The sequence below is a fragment of the Cervus elaphus genome, chromosome 30 (assembly GCF_910594005.1).
Source record: "Cervus elaphus chromosome 30, mCerEla1.1, whole genome shotgun sequence".
In the NCBI taxonomy this organism is placed as follows: Eukaryota; Metazoa; Chordata; class Mammalia; order Artiodactyla; family Cervidae; genus Cervus; species Cervus elaphus.
The window spans coordinates 19,769,018-19,790,014 of NC_057844.1; the positions used below are offsets into that span (position 1 = coordinate 19,769,018).

Genomic DNA, 20,997 nt, shown 5'->3' on the forward strand with positions numbered 1-20,997 from the left:
TCATACATTTAATTCGTATTGATATCCTCTCTACAAAGAACTTAGTATGATTTACTTTACTTTCTCTAATCTTAGAACAATCCCCTTCTGTCCCTCCTCCAAAAAGAACGTTAATTTCCTGTGGTTTTATCTTCTAGCATTATTTCATTTGTCATTAAAACCCACTTTTAATCTGTTTTTATGTAGCATTAATGTGTTTTATTTATGTATTTGCTCACTTTTGCTTCTTTTACCTCAGTACTTCCTTCTAGGTTAGTTTTTTTTTTTTTTTTTTTTTTAGGTTAGTTTTTATTAATGAAGTACTTCTTCATTTCTTTCAGAGTCTCTGAATGGCTCTTTGAGTGTCTGTAAGAGTTTTTGTCTTTTTTTTTTTTTAAACTCTTACTATTGAAACATAACGTGGCTGAAATAGTATTCTGGATTCAGACTTATTTTCCCTTAATATTTTGCATCGACATTTCTGATGAGAAGTCTGATTACCAGTTTGATAAATGTTCATTTTAGATCATCTAGATTTTCTGAAAGTTTCTGAGACTTTGTCTTTATTCTTGATATTCTGAAGTTTACCCATGGTTTGTCTAGTGGTGTGTATTAATAAGTTTATTTTGTAACTCAGTGGACCCTTAGTGGCCTATGTGTTTTCCAGTTATAAGAATTTTTTGGTCATTATTACCTTGTCTTCTGTCTACTTACCCCTCTTTTTGTCAGTTCTTTGCTCTATATTCTGAGTGAATTACTCAACTTCGTCTCCTAGCTTACTAACTGGCTCTTCATCTGAATATATGTTACTATGACTGTTAATTATTGAGTTTATTTAACAACTACTTTTATATCCAAGATATCCAGTTAATTATTTTTCAGAATTGTATGTTATTTCATAGATGAGGCTTCCTTCATTAGCTCTTTGATATTAAATACAATACTATTTGTTTTAAAACTATTTTCAGGACGCTCTGTTAATCCTCTTGAATTCAATTCAGTTCATCAGTTTGGTGGGCTTGTTGAGTGTCTTCCATGGTGTAACTTTTTTCAGATGTTTGATGACTCTTGGTTGTATATACTCATCTCCTCTGAGAGGATCTTCTCTTTATTTTGCCATGATACATTTGTGGTTGGCATTATCTTTGCAACTTCCCATCTGTTGCCTTTCCACAGAGAGGTCCCACAGACTCAGTCTGTAGATAATTTCCTCTTTATTTTCAGCATGATTCTATATTTTTAATTAAAAAAATTAAGATTTCTGTGAATTTGGTGTGGGAGTAGGGGAAGAATTTATCATATGTTGACTAACATCCTGAGACTAAAATTGCTGACCTCTTTTTGACCCTGAGTTCCACCTCTAGGTGTATATCTTAAAGAAATAATCAGAGATAGGCATAAAGTATATTCCATCATTATTTATTGTATTGGAAAACCAGAAATAATCTAAATGTCTGATATAGAGGTTTACTTAACTTACTACATTTTAATTGTTAAAATTCTTTAGTATAATTTAACTTATGGATTATTGACCAAAGTACATTGTACAGTCACTTAAAAGGTCATATTATAGGAAAACATTAATGATGAGAGAAAGTACAAGATATATTATCAATGAAAGATTATAAAAATTTATATATACTAAAATTCAATTTTGTTTTTAAAGTATATATACTGAAAGAATAATAATGACTGTTAGCATTTATTGAGTCCTTTGTAATATGCTGGGTATTATTCTAAGGGATTAAGTCAGCCTCACAACAGTCTTTTGAAGTAGTTAACATGATTAGCCCCATTTAAAAGTTTTTAAAGCTTTATGAAATGGAGATAGTTTATATTAATTAACATATTTTAAATAGGTAATTTTGAATTTTTCTATAATATTCATAATATTGATATTTTACATGTTTTTCCAGTTAATATGTATTCTTTTTTCATAATAGTTCGTGCTATTTTAAAAGATAGAGCTATTGTTACAACAACCCTTTTTTTCTGATATATTTTATTATTTTCAAATATGCCATTTACCATTCCTTATTGTTTTCCTTACAGAATGTTTGATGTATTCATGGACCAAAAGATGAAGATGATTTTTGTTTTTAAAAAGATATTGTTGATGATCTGATACAACTGTATGTGTTCGCTTGATAAAGATTCATGGAGTGATCATTAAGTTGGACTAGTAATCATTTCTGAAAGTTTCTTCAAGCACAGTTTAAAATTCAAGTGTCAACGAATATTCAGCTTAAAACAGTATAATGATATATTTTCTCTGAGTACTGCAAATTTCAGAGACCACAGTTGGATTCCAGTTATATTCTACAATCAAAGTGATTCAATTCTTTGATAAAGTTAATTTCGAAGAATTTTATGTTTGTAAACAGCACCAAAAGATGGGAGAAAAAAATGGTAGGTTGAAAAACCATTGTTAAACTTTATGTTTAAAAGTATATAGACTACTTAATGAAGTTGAATTGTCGAATTTTCAAGTTTTTTCATTGCACGTGACTTTCCTGAATTACAATTAAGGATTTATTCTCATGGAACAACAGTTTTGACTCTTTATAATTAATTGTGTATCTGTAATGCTTAGTCAGTACTTTAATGTACTTTTAAAAAATATACTTTATTTTTTTAGAAAACTTTCAGCTTTACAGAAAAATTGAAAGGCTGGTACAGAGTTCCCTGCACCCAGTTCTGCCTATGTTTAAAATCTAACATTTGGCTGATACATTTGTTACAGTTATTGTTACTGACACATTATTGTTAACTAAAGTCCATAGTTTATTCTTATTTCCTTACATGATGTCTTTTTCTATTCCAGGGTCCCATTCAGGATACCACATTACATTTACTTGTCATGTCTCCTTAGGGTCCTCATGGATATAACAGTTTCTCAGACATTTCTTGTTTTTGTAAGATTTTGTATCCAAGTGTCTTATAAGATGCCCCTCTATTGGAATTATTGAGTGGTATTTTTTTTCTCATGATTAGACCTGGGGTTGTTTTTTGGGGGGAGGAAGACCATAGAGATAAAGTGTCATTTTTTACCAAATGATGTCAAGGGTACGTGGTATCAACATGATTTCTCGCCTGTTGATATTGAGCTTGATCACCTGGCTGACATCGTGTTCAGTGATTTTTCCACTGTAAATTAATGCTCTCTTTTCCCCTCCATTTCCCTACTTACTCTTTGACAGGAGATCACTACGTGCAGCCTATACTTCCAGAGTGGAAAGTCATACTCCTCCTCTTTGAGAGCAGGATGCTCACACTATTATTCAAAATACTTCTGCAAGGGAGATTGGTCTCCTCTCCCCAATATATGTATTTACTCAGTCATGTATTTATATCAGTATAGATTCATGGATACATATTTTATATTTTGGGTTATAATCCAGTACTTTTTAATTTTGTTACTCAAATTATCCCAGGATTGGGCATTTGGAGCTCTTTCAGTGAGTCTCCTCCCCCTTTGACATACCCCATCAGGGCAGGTGGTTTTTGTTTTGTTCTTCGTTTTTGGTTTTTAGCACTTTCTTATTTTCTGTTACTAAAAGATGCTCCAAGTTCATCTCATGTATTTCCTGCCATCCTCCTAGAATGAGCTGTTTCTTGAATAGCCTACCTGGTTCCTTTTTTTGGAGAATTGTATTACAAACCAAGATCTGGGCAATAGGTGTGTTTGTTGCTCTTGGGGTGTCTTGATTATAGGCTCTCTCAACTGACAGAGCAAGGTATATATAAATTGTATTTACACATATCTATAAATATTTCTGTATGTAACCATCTCTAACTATATTAAGTTAAACATGAGTTTATACTGATGTTTCTGGCTCTAATCCATTACCATATGGGTATGCTAAGCTAGTCTCCTTGCTTATCTGTAAATTCCCATTATCTGTTATGGACTTATTTATTTGCTTAATTCCAATATATATGTACAGCAGTATCAGAAGTATAAACTCATTCCAAAGTGAGAAGCCTCAGTGCTTGTGCAAGTTCCTTTTGCCTGTAGTTTTACAGAGTCCACTTATTTCCAAAGTTGTTTCAATCAGCATCTTTTCCACCCAGCCCTTCAGCAAAGTTGAGTATACATGCTTTCGTGGGATCCCTGATCTCTTAAATGATATTGCGTGCATTAAGCTTCCCTCTTTGTGCTTTCAAGTACTGTGGGTTTTGATGAATGCGTAATGTCATGTATACACCATTACAGTATCATACAGAACAGTTTCACCACCCTTTAACATATGTGTAGTAGGTGAATTGTTATACAGATTATAGTACCTATTTCACTGGAGAGTTATCTAGGCCAGTGGTTTCAAGCCTTCTTTTGATTTCAGGACTACTTTATACTCTTAAAAGTATTTAAAACCCTCAATAGCTTTTGTTTATGTGGTTCATATCTGTTTATATTTACTGTATTAAGAAATTGAGAAGCTTCAAAAATGGTAATTGACCTATATTTTTAAAATAATAAACCCAACATGTTAATATAAATTACGTGAGAGAGAACTATTTTCTGAAACAAAAAAATTAGTGAGAAAACCACTGCTTTTTATTTTTACGAATCTCTGATAGTTGGCTTAATAGAAGAGAGATTCTCATATCTGCTTCTGCCTTCAGTCTGTTGTGATATGAGGCTTTGGTGTAAATATATAAAGAAAATGAAGCTTCACACAGACAAGAAGTTGGAAAAAGGAAGAATATTTTAATAGCCTCTCAGATAATCGTGGAAATTTTTCTTTGATACAGCTACAAAACTCAACAAGTAATCATTCCTTCAAGGTTAGTTATAGTGTGGAATCTGAATTCATATCAGTGTGCTTTCTTTACACTGTTACATTAAAATCCATTGATTTGTCTTGCACTTTGAATAGGTCTCGGAGAAGGCAATGGCACCCCACTCCAGTACTCTTCTTGCCTGGAAAATCCGATGGACGGAGGAGCCTGGTAGGCTGCAGTCCATGGGGTCGCAAAGAGTCAGACATGACTGAGCGACTTCACTTTCACTTTTCACTTTCATGCATTGGAGAAGGAAATGGCAACCCACTCCAGTGTTCTTGCCTGGAGAATCCCAGGGATGGGGTCGCACAGAGTCGGACACAACTGAAGTGACTTAGCAGTAGCAGTTGAATGGGTCTCTTACACAGGTATGATTTTATAACATGCATTGGCCACTTGGAAAACATTGATGCAATGAATTATGCAGATTTTTCCAAATGTTGACACATTTAATCACAATATTTTAAAATTACATTTGTTAATATTGCTATCAATCATCAGAAAATGATGAATTAGTGAGAACCTTTCAAATTTACCATGGCAGATGCAAGTTTTCTAAATTTTCAATTTTAATTTGAAAATTAAAGTAGCTTGAATTTTATCATTAGCCATGACTGCCATTAGTTTTGTCCTTCAAGTTTGAGAAAATGTGTACCAAACACCCAGTCAGAAAACCATTATTTTTATTAGTATTTCTTTTAAGGAAAAATGGTTTTCCATGGGAGAAGAAGAAAGCTAGTTTATCTTACAACTCAAAATGATCTCACTAGTGTTTTTCATTGAAAGAGCCATTGTACTGTGGTAATTACTTATGTTGCTTTATCAAGGACCTTAAGTGAAATTGGTGAGAAACAGTACAATACGGTGGTAGTTTGGTGCAACTGCCTTGATTCACACTAAGGCTCCAGCACTTTTATTCACCAGAGCTTTTGAACTATCAGCTAATGTCAATATAGGGAAGAAAAAGGCAAATAATATCTTGTATTACTGTTAAAATAGTTTGACCTAGTGTATTGTCTGAAAGGATTTGTGCTATGCTGTGCTTAGTTGCTCAGTCATGTCCAACTCTTTGCGACCCATGGACTATAGCCCCCCAGGCTCCTCTATCCATGGGGATTCTCTAGGCAAGAATACTGGAGTGGGTTGCCATTCCCTTCTCCAGGGTATCGTCCTCACCCAGGGATCAAACCCAGGTGTCCTGTATTGCAGGTGGATTCTTTACCATCTGAGCCACCAGGGAAGCCCCACCAGCCGAGAATTCGTAGACTATACTTTACTGATAACAGGCTCAAAGGTGTCTAGGGATTCTCTGGACCACTGCCCTGAAGCTCTTCAAGGAATGGATGGAGAAATATAAATACATACATATACATGTACCTAGGTCATTATCAATGTATTTACTAAGCACTCCATAAATATTCATCTGCTAAATGACCTCAGGTCAACGTGATTCATGAGCATTGCCTATTTACAAAGACTTTCTGTCTCATGTGAGATTGGAAGACATATAGTATAACTATGTAGTTTACTTGTCTTCCTTCTTTGCAAAGGTGCCGTACCTCTTGCTTCATGATTATGTTCTTGCAATAAATCTTAGTATCTAGCTGAATAATGGAGCAAACTTGGACAGACAGTGGAGCTGTAAGATGATCTTCATTTCTAGAGGCAAGTAGCAGTAGTATTAGTTTACTGATTTGAGTTTCAGCTCAAGTATCTGCTGCTATATTCCTTCTCAGTCTCCATGTTTCCTTTTTCTTATTCTCATCACTTACATGTTGATGTTTTACAGAAAACCCTTCTCGTTCTGCACATTCTCTCTAATCACATCTCCTCTGTGGCTTCAGTCAAGAATTTTTGTATTCTTGACTCCAAAATTAACTTGTATATCTGGACCAGATCTTACTCTGGAACCTACGTATCCTCTTTACCTAACGCTGCTTGAATTTCTCACTTGTTGCTCTACTTTATTCCCTATTGCAAATAATACCAGTATTACACACATGGTTGACCAAATCAGAAACATAGAAATCAGTCTTGACTCCCTTTCCCACTGCCCTGTGAGTGATATTCTTAAAAACAAACATAATGATAAGACATAATGATAAGATGCTTAAACCACTTAAGTGGCTCCCCATTGCCTTCCATATAAAAATAAGATTGCTTAGCATGGCACGCAAGGCCCTCCATGTCACAGCCCCTACCTTTCTCTAAGACATCATTTCTCATCCCTTCTGCCTTTTCACATTGTGGTGGTTTTGGTTTTTTTTTTCAAGTGTTGAAACCTTTGAACTGTGCTTTGGGGAGTTAAAAGTAGGCTTAGTCTTGTGTAGTACACGACAGGCCAGAGAGTCTACAGGGAAGCAGTGCTCCTCCTGAGGCTGCTGGAGAGCGGCGGCCCTCATTAGCCAGAGGTCCCCTTTGGGTAAGATGGCTCCCAGGGAGAGTTGGGACTTTGAAGTCTAAGCCTCCTTTGAAGAATTCCCCACCGTTACTCTCTCGGAGGTTCTGGGTTTAATTTTTATGAAGGAAAATGTATTTTTGGGTGAACTTACTGTGCTGTCTGCTCATTAATCCTCCCAGTGGCTTCTCAAGTGACCTGTCTGCAGTGCAGTTATTATGTGCCTCCTTTGCTTAAGGCCCTATTCATTTTAAGCATTTTATACATTAATGTTATCTATTTTAGAAATAATTTGTGTTTAACATTTTAGGTATTTTTGTTACTTTTAAACATGGTGTGAGATTTGACTTTTGTCAGTTTATTTTCATGGCATTTCTCATATTTCTGTTTTCAACTGTGAAAGGATGGAAATTTTTGATTACAGTGTTAGTTTGCTGAGCATCTGAAATGTTGGTTTATCTATATAACTTTATAAAGGCTTTAAACATTATTTTGCCTCACGTCACTGTGAACAAAAAAAATGTTGCCTGCCATTTCAGAAAATAGTGAGTGCTGTCTGCCATCAAGCCAACATCTACATCTGCCCCAAGTGGCACTCCCTGAGGAGAATTCAGAAGGTAGAAAAACTAGATACTGACGGTAGATAGTTAAGATGCATATCTGAAGAATAATTTCAATGAGCCCAGACTCTTGTATCTCCCTAGGCATAAAAAAGCACTAACATCATTAAATTGAGACATCTGTTCTTTGTGATCGGCAGTAATCATTCGATCTTTAAGTACATGTTTTATTTTTTCCTCTCAGCAAAAACTGTTTATCCTGACTCCTCCCTTACCTCTTGGGAGGTGTTTCTCAGAGCTATCACAGAGGCTCTCTCCCAGACTGCAGTCCTCAGTAGGTCCCAAATAAAACATAATTCGCAGCTTTTAGATTGTTCGCTTTTCTTCAGTCAACGTAACTATTAAAAAGTTGATAGCAAAGGTATTTTTAAAAGCATTAGTGTCAGACGTTTCGTTATTTCAACAGTCGTTGGGATGTTTCATTCTGAAACCATCCACTTGCATACTCATTGGAGGTTATGTCCTTGAAAAATTTTAAAGGTATAGTTGTCTATAAGTACACCTGCTTCCACCCCAGAATGAAATCATTCCTTCTGTTTTCCAGTCAAGAAATAGTTTCACTAGTTTTCAACACTTTTTTTTTTTTTTTAATTAGCAGAAATAAGGGAGATGGCTAGGTTATCTTTGTTTTTCATTCTTTCTAAAGAGACAGTGACCGAGTACTCCAGTGGCTAGGCCTCCACACTTCCACTGCCAAGGACCCAGGTTCAGTCCCTGGTCAGGGAACTAAGATCATGTGGCCAAAAGAGAAAAGAAGAAACAGTGACGAAAATGTTTTTCCTGAAAGAAAGTAATAACCCAATTAAATCTTGATTTTATTTAGAAACCAAGTGGATTTTTAATGGCATGTGCTTTAGGAAAGTTACAGTCTGTGTCTGTTGAGCTCTTAGGCTATTCACTTATTTTTTCTTTAGGTGATGCAGAAACTTTCTGGATGGAGCTGGAAGATGATGGGAAAGTGGATTTCATATTTGAACAAGTGCAAAATGTGCTGCAATCACTGAAACAAAAGATCAAAGATGGGTCTGCCACAAATAAAGGTATGAAGCAGTAAGAACTTTCAACACATTTAATGCTAAATATTACCCACTGGCAATACAGTTTAGTTCTATTTCCAGTATTGCTATTTGTTTTAAAAGTCAAAATATTTTCTTTTGTTTTCTAAGAACTTGACATCAGTTCTGTTTGCTTTTTTTGTGTATATGCTCTGCTTCTATAAAAACTCATTTTTCTCATACTATGAACATTTGTAAAAGTGGATGAAGATGATTATTTTGAATAATAAATAATAAATAAATAAATCTCTCTTTATCTCAGGCTACTTTTCTCTCCCTCATTTTATCTTTATGCGGGGGTGGAGGGGGTGTATTGCAAAACTAGTATGTGCTCCTTGTAGAACATTTGGTACATACAGAAAAATATAGCAGATTATCCATCACCCAATCTTTCAGAGACAGCTTAGACATAATGGATATGTTTTGCCTGCTTTAAACAGGATTTGCCTTAGTAGTCTTCAGAAGGCAAACCTTGGGTTTTACATCGGCAGGCAGTTCAGTCATCCAGGTTTTTATTTTTTCTGTTTATTTGTCTTCAGCCCAGGTAGCTGTAGAATATAGACTTTTATATGGAAACTTCCTTCATTCCATCAGAATATATGATTTTCAAGCAAAATTTCCCCCCTCCTATTCTTTGTTTTCCCCAGGATATTCTTAATTCTTTTTGGATATTCTATGACATTAATCAGTTGTGTGTTTGTCTACAAAATTAATACTGTCTTTCATTTTAATATTCTCATTCCTTCATGACTCTGATATATCTAGGTTTGAATTCAGTTCTACCTCTTCTGTCTGATTGACCTGAAGTGAACAGCTTAACCTCTAAGCTTCAATTTCTTTGTCTTTAAAGTAGATACTCATAAAAACCTCTCAGAGGAGTTACGAAGATTGAATGGGATAAAGTATGTATCAGTGAATTGCATAGCACAGTAGCTGACATCTTGAATAAAGGTGCTGCTGCTGCTGATTGTTTTCATTCTTTTTTCCCTTCCTTAACAGAATATATCCAAGCAATGATTCTAGTAAAAGATGCAACTATAAGCCACAATTCAACATTGATAAAGGGTATGTACATTTCTAATCCTAATCTAGAATATTCTCTGCTGTTTTCTTGCTTTGAAGCAAGCCAGCCTTAATTATGTTGCCTTAACCAAAGACAGTTTAAAATAAAACTGCAAGATCCATATAGGTAAGTTATGGAAATTAGTGTTCCTAGTCAATGAAAAGTCCTGCCCATCCATAGATAGGACATGCACACCCTATTAAACCTCTCAGGAAGAACAAATGTATCTCTTCTTCAAAACAGCTTCTCCTATAAGAAGCCCAAACAGAATTCCAAGACACCAAACCACTCTAAACCTGCTTTGTGTAAAGAACAATGCTAGAAAGATATATTTTGGTATAGATAAATTGATGGAAACTTTTTTCATTTCTAGATTATTATTAGAACATCAATGTATCAACTTTAAAGGAATTGAACAAAGATAATGTACTAGGATTAGAAAAAGAAAAATTGAAAAGTTGTTTTAGGTAAACAACAAGGTCCTACTGTATAGTAAAGGGAACTATATTCAATTTGCTATAATAGTCCGTAATGGAAAAGAATATGAAGAAGAACATATATGTGTGTGTGTGTATATATATATATATATATAACTGAATCACATTTCTATATAACAAACACAACACTGTTGATCAATTATCCTTCAGTTAAAAAACTTTTTTTAATTAAAAAGTTATCAGAATCACTATCCTATAAATCTTAGACTATCACCAATTTGCTAAAGTGTTGAGGAAGTATATTTTCTGAATTTTTATTAATACTGCTAAATATTTTCAACAGATTGTAATCATTTTAACTGTCATGATTTGGAGCCTTAGAGTTTTAAATCTCTGAAAATATGGCTTAACATCATCAGTTTATTTTAAAGAAAGGTTTTGTTATTCAGAAATGTTTTCACTTTCAGTCACTAATGTAAAGTTTTAGAAGAGAGTACATTCTTTCAAGAAAACAGTCTTTCTCCCAGTAGCCTACAGTAGCACTTAGAATCAACATACCCTTAAGGGGTTACATTAGTTTCCTAAGAGAGAAGCCTGTAAGTGCAAGAGGTGGTAAGAAGAAATAATTGTAAACAGCTTTTTTCTTTCTAAATAATCTTTCCCAGTAAAAGAAACTAAGTTGGGTTTTTGTCTTGGTTCTTTTAAAGTGATTTCATTGGTAGAAATGCAGAGTATTCTAGTCTCATATTTTTATATAGGTCATCTGAAATGTAATAAATTTATCAAAATAGAAGTATATGTTTGCTAGTGGTAGAGCTAGCAAATGTTTTTAAAATATCAGGGAATTATGTAGTGACATTGCTAGCAAGTGTAGGGATTAAACACTTCATAGTAATAAAGTTTCATATTAGTATTTATTTTAAAAGGAATACTGAGACTGGGAGAAACAAAAGGACTTGGTGTTGGGGTCTAAACAAGCCATCCCAGATCCAGCCTGAATTCCCCAAACCACTAATCTACGTTTGATTTTTCTTTGCTTGTGTATAGTTCTGTAAATATTTGCTGTATCCCCATACAAAGAATTGGATACTGTTTTCTTGAAAGAAACTATTATTTCTCCTTTCTTCTCTTATCTAATGGTTAATAAAAATCTCCATTTTTTTAGTAAATCTTGTTTCTAACTATGCTTACATACCTTGGTTACATTTGTATTTCTTAGTATGGCGTTATATGGCTCATTCAAAGAAATTTGCTGGGAAAAATCAGAAATTCTTAATTTGAAAAACTTACTTACTTTTTTTTTAAAGGCTCTGCCATGTTGCGTTGGGTTATTACTTCCCCTACCAGGGATTGAATTTTTGCCCCCTACTGCATTGGGAGCACAGAGTCTTAACCACTGACCGAAACTTATTTATTAATCAGTTATTGTAGCTCTCTTCATCTATCAGATTTTAAATCTTCTTTCTTTACCTCAATAACTAAAGAGGGATATTTACTTTCCAATTAGCCAAGGATGACGTTGGGTCAGGGCTTCCCATGTGGCACTAGTGGTAAAGAACCTGCTTCCCAATGCAGGAAACATGAGACGCAGGTTCGATCCCTGGGTCAGGAAGGTCCCCTGGAGTAGGGCATGGCAAGTATTCTTGTATTCATCTCCAGTATTCTTGCCTGGAGAATCCCATGGACAGAGGAGCCTGGTGGCCTAAGGTCACAAAAAGCTGGACATGACTGAAGTGACGCATGCATCCACACACATGACCCTGGATTATAACTTAAACTACTCTTTTATTTTCTTAAACTTTTTTTTTTCTGTTTAATAAGACTGGTCTACACTAAAGGACCAATGCAAGTTAATAATAAGGCAGGAAGAGAATCACTTTTTTATTAAGGTCCACTACTGCATAGGAAAAAGCATGATTAAAAAAAACCAATTTTTTAAAAAACAAACATAGATTATTCTGCATATTCACTTTTTTTTTCAAAATAAGAGCAGGAAATGTATAACTTTTTTTTCATTAACTGCATAGTTTATTTGTATAGTGAAGTCATGTTAGAGAGTAAGAATAGGTGAAGTTGAAAAATACAGAGACAAGAATGAACCAGGGACATCCTGGCTCAAGATGAAATTAAGTATAGAAAGATACAGGGGAAACTAAGAGAATTATGAATGAACAAATGAAAAGACAAAAAGAGCAACCCAAATACTTTTCCCTCCTCTGCAAAAATAGAAAGTGATAGAATAAGAAACGTAAAGGCTTCCCATTTTACAACCTTAATAGAGTCTCTGAGAGTTACACTATTTTTTCTGTAAAATACAAGCAGAAATAGGGATACTTGATGTTTGCTTTAAAGGATGATTAAAATACAGATGAAGTTTGGGCCAAATTAGAATTTCTGCAGTAGAAATTTCTTCTATGTCTTATTTTATCCTGTCTTATTTTCTTAATATCCTTGAAAATGTTGATACCTAATTTTTGCCTCAATTTTGAAACCTTAATGTTTTCAGATTTAAGGGCTCCTTATATCTTTAGTCAATAAAGTTATTATTTAGATATTACAGTGACTCATTTTTAACTTGTTTGTAATTTTTTCATGTAGATCATACATCTGTGACCCAGAATGCAGAAGAAAACAAATCAAGTTCATTGCCCTCGACGTCATATGAAGACTTCTTTCCAAAAGACTGCACCTCTCAGTATGTGTAGAAGTTAAATTTATTTATGTTGTTAGTGCTTTTGCTCCCAGAAAGCGATTTACTGTTGCTAATCATTTGACATAAGAGTAGATAAAATATATAAAAAAAGGATTCTTTCCCATGAAAACTTTTTTTTTTTAATCTTCTTTATTTTGTATTGGAGTATAGCCGATTAACAATGCTGTGATAGTTTCAGGTGGACGGCAAAGGCTCTCAGCCATACATACATATGTATCCATTCTCCCCAAACTCCCTCCCATCCAGACTTCCACATAACATTGAGCAGAGTTCCCTGTGCTCTACAGTAGGTCCTTGTGGGTTATCCATTTTATTTTATTTTATTTTATATCAAATAAATAGGTCAAGTGACATAATTCTTTATTCCCACTAAGATGAAATCAGACAAATAAGACATTATGTTCCATTTCGACCAAGAATTTTAAAAGTTAAGAATAAGTGACGAGAGACACAAGTGAAAAAGATACAAACAAATTCTACTAGTAAGATTTAAATATGGTACTATACAAAGATTTAAATATTTTCTACCTCATGCTATTTGTTACTGGAGTATAAAGAATCAGAACACTAGGAATTTATACATTTATAGGAATTTATGTTATCAGATGTTATTTTACTTTGAAATTAGGCTTCCTAATGTAAGACAATATAACTAATGTCTCTCTATTGCTTGTCCCTTGGAATAGTGATTCTTTAAAACGAATTTGATTTCTCTCTAAAAGGGAATTAATTCTAACTAGTAAAGTATTTTCAGATACTCAAGTTATTGATGAATTCATGAGTGAAATAACTGCCTGCACCGGTCAGATGTGGAGAAACTTCACCTTATGTTTAAGATAATTAATTTTTAGGCCAAGAGTCCTCCCACAAATTTTAATGCTGCTGCTGCTGCTGCTAAGTCACTTCAGTTGTGTCCGACTCTGTGCGACCCCATAGATGGCAGCCCACCAGGCTCCTCTGTCCCTGGGATTCTCTAGGCAAGAGCACTGGAGTGGGTTGCCATTTCCTTCTCCAATGCATGAAAGTGAAAAGTGGAAGGGAAGTCGCTCAGTCGTGTCCGACTCTTAGCAACCCCATGGATTGCAGCCTACCAAGCTCCTCCATCCATGGGGTTTTCCAGGCAAGAGTACTGGAGTGGGTTGCCATTGCCTTCTCCGTGGTTATCCATTTTAAATATAGCAGTGTATACATGTCCATCCCAAACTAACTATCCATTTCCCCTACCCTTTCTGAAAAGTTTTAGAAGTTGTGTATTTTATGTAGGTTCATAATTCTCTATATAGGTTATTAGTTAAATCTGTAAATAATAAAATCTTTTAATAAACTTTAGAACTAAGGATGCCCCAGATACAATTTTTTCCCTTGAATATATGCTGAATTAATCCCTTCATAGCAAAGAACTTCTTGAATCATCAATATTTCATATTCCCCTTCCCCAAAAATAGGGGAAATAAATTGATGACATTTTGTAGAAAAGAATGCTACAGAACCCAGCTTGGAACATAATTTATTTGTTTTAAAGTTCAAAATCAAGTTGAAAAGGGAAATGAAACATTCAATTTACTGGTTATACAACACTAGTGGAATCGCTCAGTTGTGTCCCACTCTTTGCAACCTCATGGACTGTAGCCTACCAGGCTCCTCCATCCATGGAATTTTCCAGGCAAGAGTACTGGAGTTAGTTGCCATTTCCTTCTCTAGGGGATCTTCCCGACCCAGGAATTGAACCGAGGTCTCCTGCATTGCAGACAGACGCTTTACCCTCTGAGCCACACTGTAGCTATGTAAATCACTCAAGAGTAAATTAGTCTAGAACAGAACAAAGCTACGAGAGCTTAAGAGAATTTATTTCAGTCAGTACTGAATGAAGCCAAGGGTATATATATCCCAGGTAGACAAATAGTAGTGCTCATAGCTCAGAATATACTATAATGCTCTATAAGAAAAAGTGGTAGAAAGGCACTTGGCACTTAATAATAAGGAAAGAGCAATTCCAGGCACAGTCTTTAAAAAAAAGAAGGAAATACTGAATACCTAAATAAATAAATAACTTATTAAAGTGGACTAGGCTAAGAAGATTAAAGTTAAATGGAAAAACAAAGCAAAATGGAAGAACACAGCAAAAAATGCATTATAGACTATATTTTTACTATGGAATGTACCCCCAGTATTATTCAAAAACTATTAAAATAGATTGAAGTTATATAAGGGAAAACATAACCTTACCTCTTTTTTTTTTGTTTCTGCCCTCGTTTTTAATGTATTAGGTGCTATTGCATTGTAGTCCATGGATGTGATAGATTTGCATTGATCTTTTAGCTGCATTCTCTTTTTGTTGCAATGGTGAATGGTATTGTTTCCTTAATTTCTCTTTCTGTTTTCTCATTGTTAGTGTATAGGAATGCAAGGGATTTCTTTGTGTTAATTTTATATCCTGCAACATTACTGTATTCATTGATTAGCTCTAGTAATTTTCTGGTAGAGTCTTTAGGGTTTTCTATGTAGAGGATCATGTCGTCTGCAAACAGAGTTTTACTTTTCCTATCTGGATTCCTTTTATTTCTTTTTCTGCTCTGATTGCTGTGGCCAACACTTCCAAAACTATGTTGAATAGTAGTGGTGAGAGTGGGCATTTTAGCTGCATTCTCATTCAATATTTTTTACTATCTTTTTGAGAATTTTAAAGATTGAAAACATATAAAAGAATATAGCAAAAACTATACTACCACCAGCCAGAACTAATAGCTATTAACATTTCATTGTATGTGCTTCCAATGTCTTTTTTTTAAAAGAAAACAAAACACTGTAGTCTATTTGAGCCATACCTAACTTCTCACCCTGACAACGTTCTGTTCTCCTCTCTGCTTTTCAAAGAGCAGTCACTGTCATCAGTTATTTCTCTAGTTCATTTTTTTAATATTTACACAGCCTTAAATAATATATAGTGCTATTATTTATATTTTTAAATTTTAGATAAATATTCATATATGTACCTTCTTACTTTACTCAGCATTAGTTTTGAGATCTAATCATGCTGCTTGCTCTGTTATAGATCTGTTTCATTCCCTTTAACTGTTGTTTGGATTTCCATAATGTGAAAATACATTTTATTTACCCATCCCTTTAAGGATGGATAGATAGTTCCAAATATTACCTAATGTAAATAGTAGTACAGTAATCAGTTTTACCCCAAACTTTCTTTTAAGGAAGTATTCATTGTGAAAGTTGCCTATTAAAGGAACTCAAAGGTATAGTCTGGAATCTATAAGGTTACCCAAAATGTAGAATAAAAGGGCAAATGGATGAGAAAAAGAAGAGAATGATGAATAGTGTTCTTAAAAAAGAAACCATTACCAGAAAACTAATGATTTTAATTAACACTACAGAAATATTTTCTGGATTATCCATATGTTATAATGTTTTTTTAGGAAACGTTAAGAGTTTCAAGCTAAGATGATAGAGTTAGGGCCACTGTGCTGTTCATAGCTCCAGTGCAGGAAATCACAATATCTAAACTAGGCTTCAGAATGGTTCCAGCAACTAGAAAATGAAAATACATGTTTTTCATTCAAAAATTTGCTATTTAGGGAATTCCCTGATTGTCCAGTGATTAAGACTCCATGCTACCAGTGCAGGGGACTTGGGTTCTTTCCCTGATCAGGGAACTGAGATCCTACATGCCCTACAGCATGGCCAAAAGAAAAAAGAAGATTTCAATCTAAAGGCAGAATGAGTCTAGAAAATAAGAAAACATTTTTGTGTATTTATAAGAACTTGAGATATTAAGCTAGTAAGTCAAAGTCAGGTGAAAGGACTGTCTACAGTATTCAGTAAAAGACTCCAGAACAATTGGATATCATTTGGAGATTTTAAGTTGGATATTCATGTTACATCAGTATAAACTCCAGATGAAATTGAACTGTCGAACCTAGAAAGATTAATTATAAAATTAGAACCCTTAAAGTCAGAAAAAAGATTAGATGTCTTTCCATAACATTATATAGCATGGCATTATTCATAATATCATTTATACTTTATTATAAATACTTAATTCTCTGCCTCGAATGTAAGTTCCTTGAGATTACTGAGCTCTCATCTTTGTTTTCATAGCACCTGGCACATAGCAGGCATTCAAGAAATCTTTGATGCCCTTGCAGCCCTACCTCCAAGCCTCCAGGGAGGGGAGAAAGGCTGCAGGTGGAGATAATTACCAGTCGCCAGTGATTTAATCTTTCATGCTTAAGCAGTTAAACCACTATAAAAAGCAACAGGGCTCCTGGAGCTTCCTGGTTGGCAGACACTTTGAGGTGCTAGGAGGGGGGTGCATTTGGAGAGAGCATATGGAAACTCCATGCCCCTTCTTAGCTACCTTGCCCCATGCCTCTCTCCCATTTGGCTGTTCCTGAGTGCATCTTTTATTATAAACTGGTAATAGTAGTTAAAGTGCTTTCCTGAATTCTGTTAGTCTTTCCAGCCCATTAACAAAGAGAAGGTTGTGGGAACTCATGGATTGGTCAGAAGTGTGGGTGACCTGAAAATTGCATTTCACGTCTGGATTGGGGGCAGTTTTATGGGACTGAACTAATTTGTGGAATCTGGTGCTGACTCCAGGTAGATAATGCCAGAATTGAACTGAATTATTGGACACTCATTGAAGAAGTCATGCTGGAAAAAAACACCACATATTTGGTGCTCAGAACGAGATTAAAAAAAACACTTACATAACTTTATATAACCACAGAACATAGATGTTTTATTTCAGAGTCTGGCTTATTTTCATGTTGTCTGAGAAGAAACTAATACAGGAATTAAATATCATCTTAGTGTTTTTTTTTTTTTTTTTAATATGGGGAATTGTGCTATAAATTTGAGGTTCTAATAAATAATTAATTTTAAACAGATCTACAGAAAACCTGGAAGTTCCCCCTATGGAAAATAAAGTTGCAGACTTTATAGAAAAAGAATCTTCTTTAAATTTATCTTACCAAAAGCATGAGTGCTCTGGCGCCTGTCTGATGAAAATGCCACTTACCTTCAAGGGGGAAAACCCTCTGCAGCTACCAATCAAATGCCATTTCCAAAGACGACACGCAAAGACAAACTCTCATTCTTCAGCACTCCACGTGAGTTATAAAACCCCTTGTGGAAGGAGTCTACGAAACATGGAGGAAGTTTTTCGTTACCTGCTTGAGACAGAGTGTAACTTTCTATTTACAGATAACTTTTCTTTCAATACCTATGTTCAGTTGACTCGGAATTACCCAAAGAAAGAAGAAATTGTTTCTGATGTGGATATTAGCAATGGAGTGGAATCGGTGCCCATTTCTTTCTGTAATGAAATTGACAATAGAAAACTTCCACAGTTTAAGTACAGAAAGACTATGTGGCCACGAGCATATTATCTAAACAGCTTTTCCAACATGTTTACTGATTCATGTGACTGTTCTGAGGGCTGCGTAGACATGTGAGTAGAAGAACATGGCATTTCAAAAAAATCTTCTGAATGTAGGGGTACTTGTCAAGAAATCCTGCTGTGTATCCGTTTGTCTGTCTGTCTTATCTAAAACCAGTTCATCAAGAATTGAAAATAGAAAGATGCACTCTCTCTTTAGCAATAGGAAGGAAACTCTTCACCAGTTATTTTATTAATTTGGGAATTATTTCTTGCAATGATAAGTTTTCTCCTTAATCTGTTACTGTAACTCTTCATAGCAACAGTTGGAGCTAATGCCATGTAACTGTGCCGAACATTGTGATAAGTGCTTTCCGTCTATTTTCTTTTCTAGTTCTCACAAAGTCTTATGGGGTAGTTAATATTATTTCCATGTTACAAATGAGGAAGTTGAGAAACCAGGTGTAAGGTCAACAAATTTAAGCACCAGGATTTGAACCTATGCTGCTGCTAAGTCGCTTCAGTCGTGTCCGATTCTGTGCGACTCCATAAAGGCAGCCCACCAGGCTCCTCCACCCCTGGGATTCTCCAGGCAAGAACGCTGGACTGGGTTGCCACTTCCTTCTCCTGTGCTCTCAACTGTTATATGTCATGTTTTACTTTCACATATCTTTTCCTTGCTCCTTTTTTCGAAAGTTAATGGTTCCTCTCCTGATCCCAAAATTGACATTCCATAAAAAAATGAAAACATGTTCTAATATATTAAGACTTTGAAAACCATTTTGTTTTAAAGGTGTATAATTTACTGGTATTTGTAGGTTTGCATCGTTAGAGCAGAGTTGCATTATATGTACATTTAACTTAATGCAAACTTAGCTGCCTATACTAGGAAAAAGAAAATGCATGAGAGAGATAAAGAGAATTAATTTAAAATGTATAGATCGTAGTTTTTAACCATCCTGTCAGTTAGGAGTGTGAGATGAGATACATAAATCTAGTTTGGCCCAGTTCCTTTAGGTTTTGTCATAGAGGAAACCTTTCACTGTGCCAGGTTTTATTCTGTTTAAATATAAATTGTTGTTTTTAAGCATTGCCTCTAACCTGTCTACATCTGGCCAAGCTCAGTCTCCTTCAGTGCTAGAGGAAAAAACTAACTGTTGGGTTAGACAGTGTTTACTGTACTTTATGGTTAGTTTAACAAGGTTTCTTTAAAAACTAATTTTGATGGTGTGTGATTTTTGCCTTAGACCATAGAAACGAATCCCCATGTAACGTGCACCACCAGCATACATGTGTTCGTTTCTTGGTCACAGATTACAAGAGAAGTCACAAAATAAGCAAAAGCTGAGGCTCACGGGGATCTGGAATCGGACAGTAGCACTATGGCCAGGGATTCTAATCCTGACGGGAATGGGAATTAAACATGTCCCATGCATGGTGGAGAGTGGGCACCAAGCTCTCAGGAAAGGGGGGCAGAGACAGGGACCTACCCAAGGCTAGGAGGTTGGCTAATAATTCACAGGGCCTGCAATTGTATAATTGGATTGATAACAACCAGGCTTAGAGCTGTGAAACCCGTAGGTCGGAGCCAGAACAGCCAGTGTAGAGGAGCACCCAGGAGTCACCTCTGCAGAAGTATAATCTTGCACACTCAGAGCACATAAAGGCATTTAGGACCATGAAGGCAGCGTAAGTTCCAACAAATGGCAGAATTCACACCCGAGGAATCAGAGATAAATGTAGAATATGACTGAAGGAGGCTTTAAAATAGGTATGTTTAAAATGTCCAAAGAGATAAAATATTAATATCCATGAAATGAGAAGGAGATTATTTTTAACTATACTGTATAAGTAAAAGAGCCATTTGGAAATATGGGAAATAAAGCATATGGTTATGAAAGTAAAAAACTAAATAGAGGGACTTCCCTGGTGGCCCAGTGGTTAGGACTCCACACTCCCAATGCAGGGGGGCCTAGGTTCAGTCCCTGGTCAGGGAACTAGATCCCACATGCCTCAACTAAGAGTTCACATGCATGCAACTAAAGACCACAACTAAAGATCCTAAGTGCTGCAACTAAGACTCAGCGCAGACAAATAAATAAATAAATGCATTAAAAAAAAAAAAAACTAAATAGATGGACTAAATGGTAGCATTGGTATAGCTGGAGAAACAAACAGTGAATAACAAAGCAAAACTAAAGGGTTCTCCCAGAATGCAAAGAGATAAAGATACGAGGAAAAAAAATTTACAGGTCGAAAAATATGAAAGGTCAATGAGAAATTCTAACATACCTCTGAGAAGAGAGCATCATTCAAAGAGATAATAGCTGAGAATTTTCCAGAACTGAAGAAAGACAGGAGTCCTCAGAGTGAAAAAGCCTACTGTGTACTAGAAAGGGAAAATAAGATAACTACATCTAAATATATCATGATGCAACTTCACAAGTATCTAGGGCAAAGAATAAATATGCTAGCAGATGGAAAAGAGAAAAAATATATTGACAAGGAAGTTTTCATCAAAAATAAGAGAAGACAAAAAGGCATATTAGCTTAAA

General features: G+C 35.1%; 1 protein-coding gene across 6 annotated transcripts in view; it reads left to right on the forward strand.

Moving 5' to 3' along the window:
* Positions 1 to 20,997, forward strand: part of LOC122686822 (PHD finger protein 11) — an 80,669-nt gene that overhangs the window by 1,602 nt on the left and 58,070 nt on the right. For 5 of the 6 annotated variants that reach the window (XM_043892118.1, XM_043892119.1, XM_043892120.1 and 2 more), the window contains 5 exons: positions 2,032 to 2,388; positions 8,697 to 8,822; positions 9,837 to 9,902; positions 12,936 to 13,032; positions 17,951 to 18,514. In XM_043892118.1, coding sequence (XP_043748053.1) covers positions 2,373 to 2,388; positions 8,697 to 8,822; positions 9,837 to 9,902; positions 12,936 to 13,032; positions 17,951 to 18,514 — 869 coding nt within the window. In that variant the 5' untranslated portion in view covers positions 2,032 to 2,372. Of the gene's footprint in view, positions 1 to 2,031; positions 2,389 to 4,996; positions 5,133 to 8,696; positions 8,823 to 9,836; positions 9,903 to 12,935; positions 13,033 to 17,950; positions 18,515 to 20,997 lie in introns of those variants that run through there. The other variant, XM_043892121.1, reaches the window with a different exon arrangement.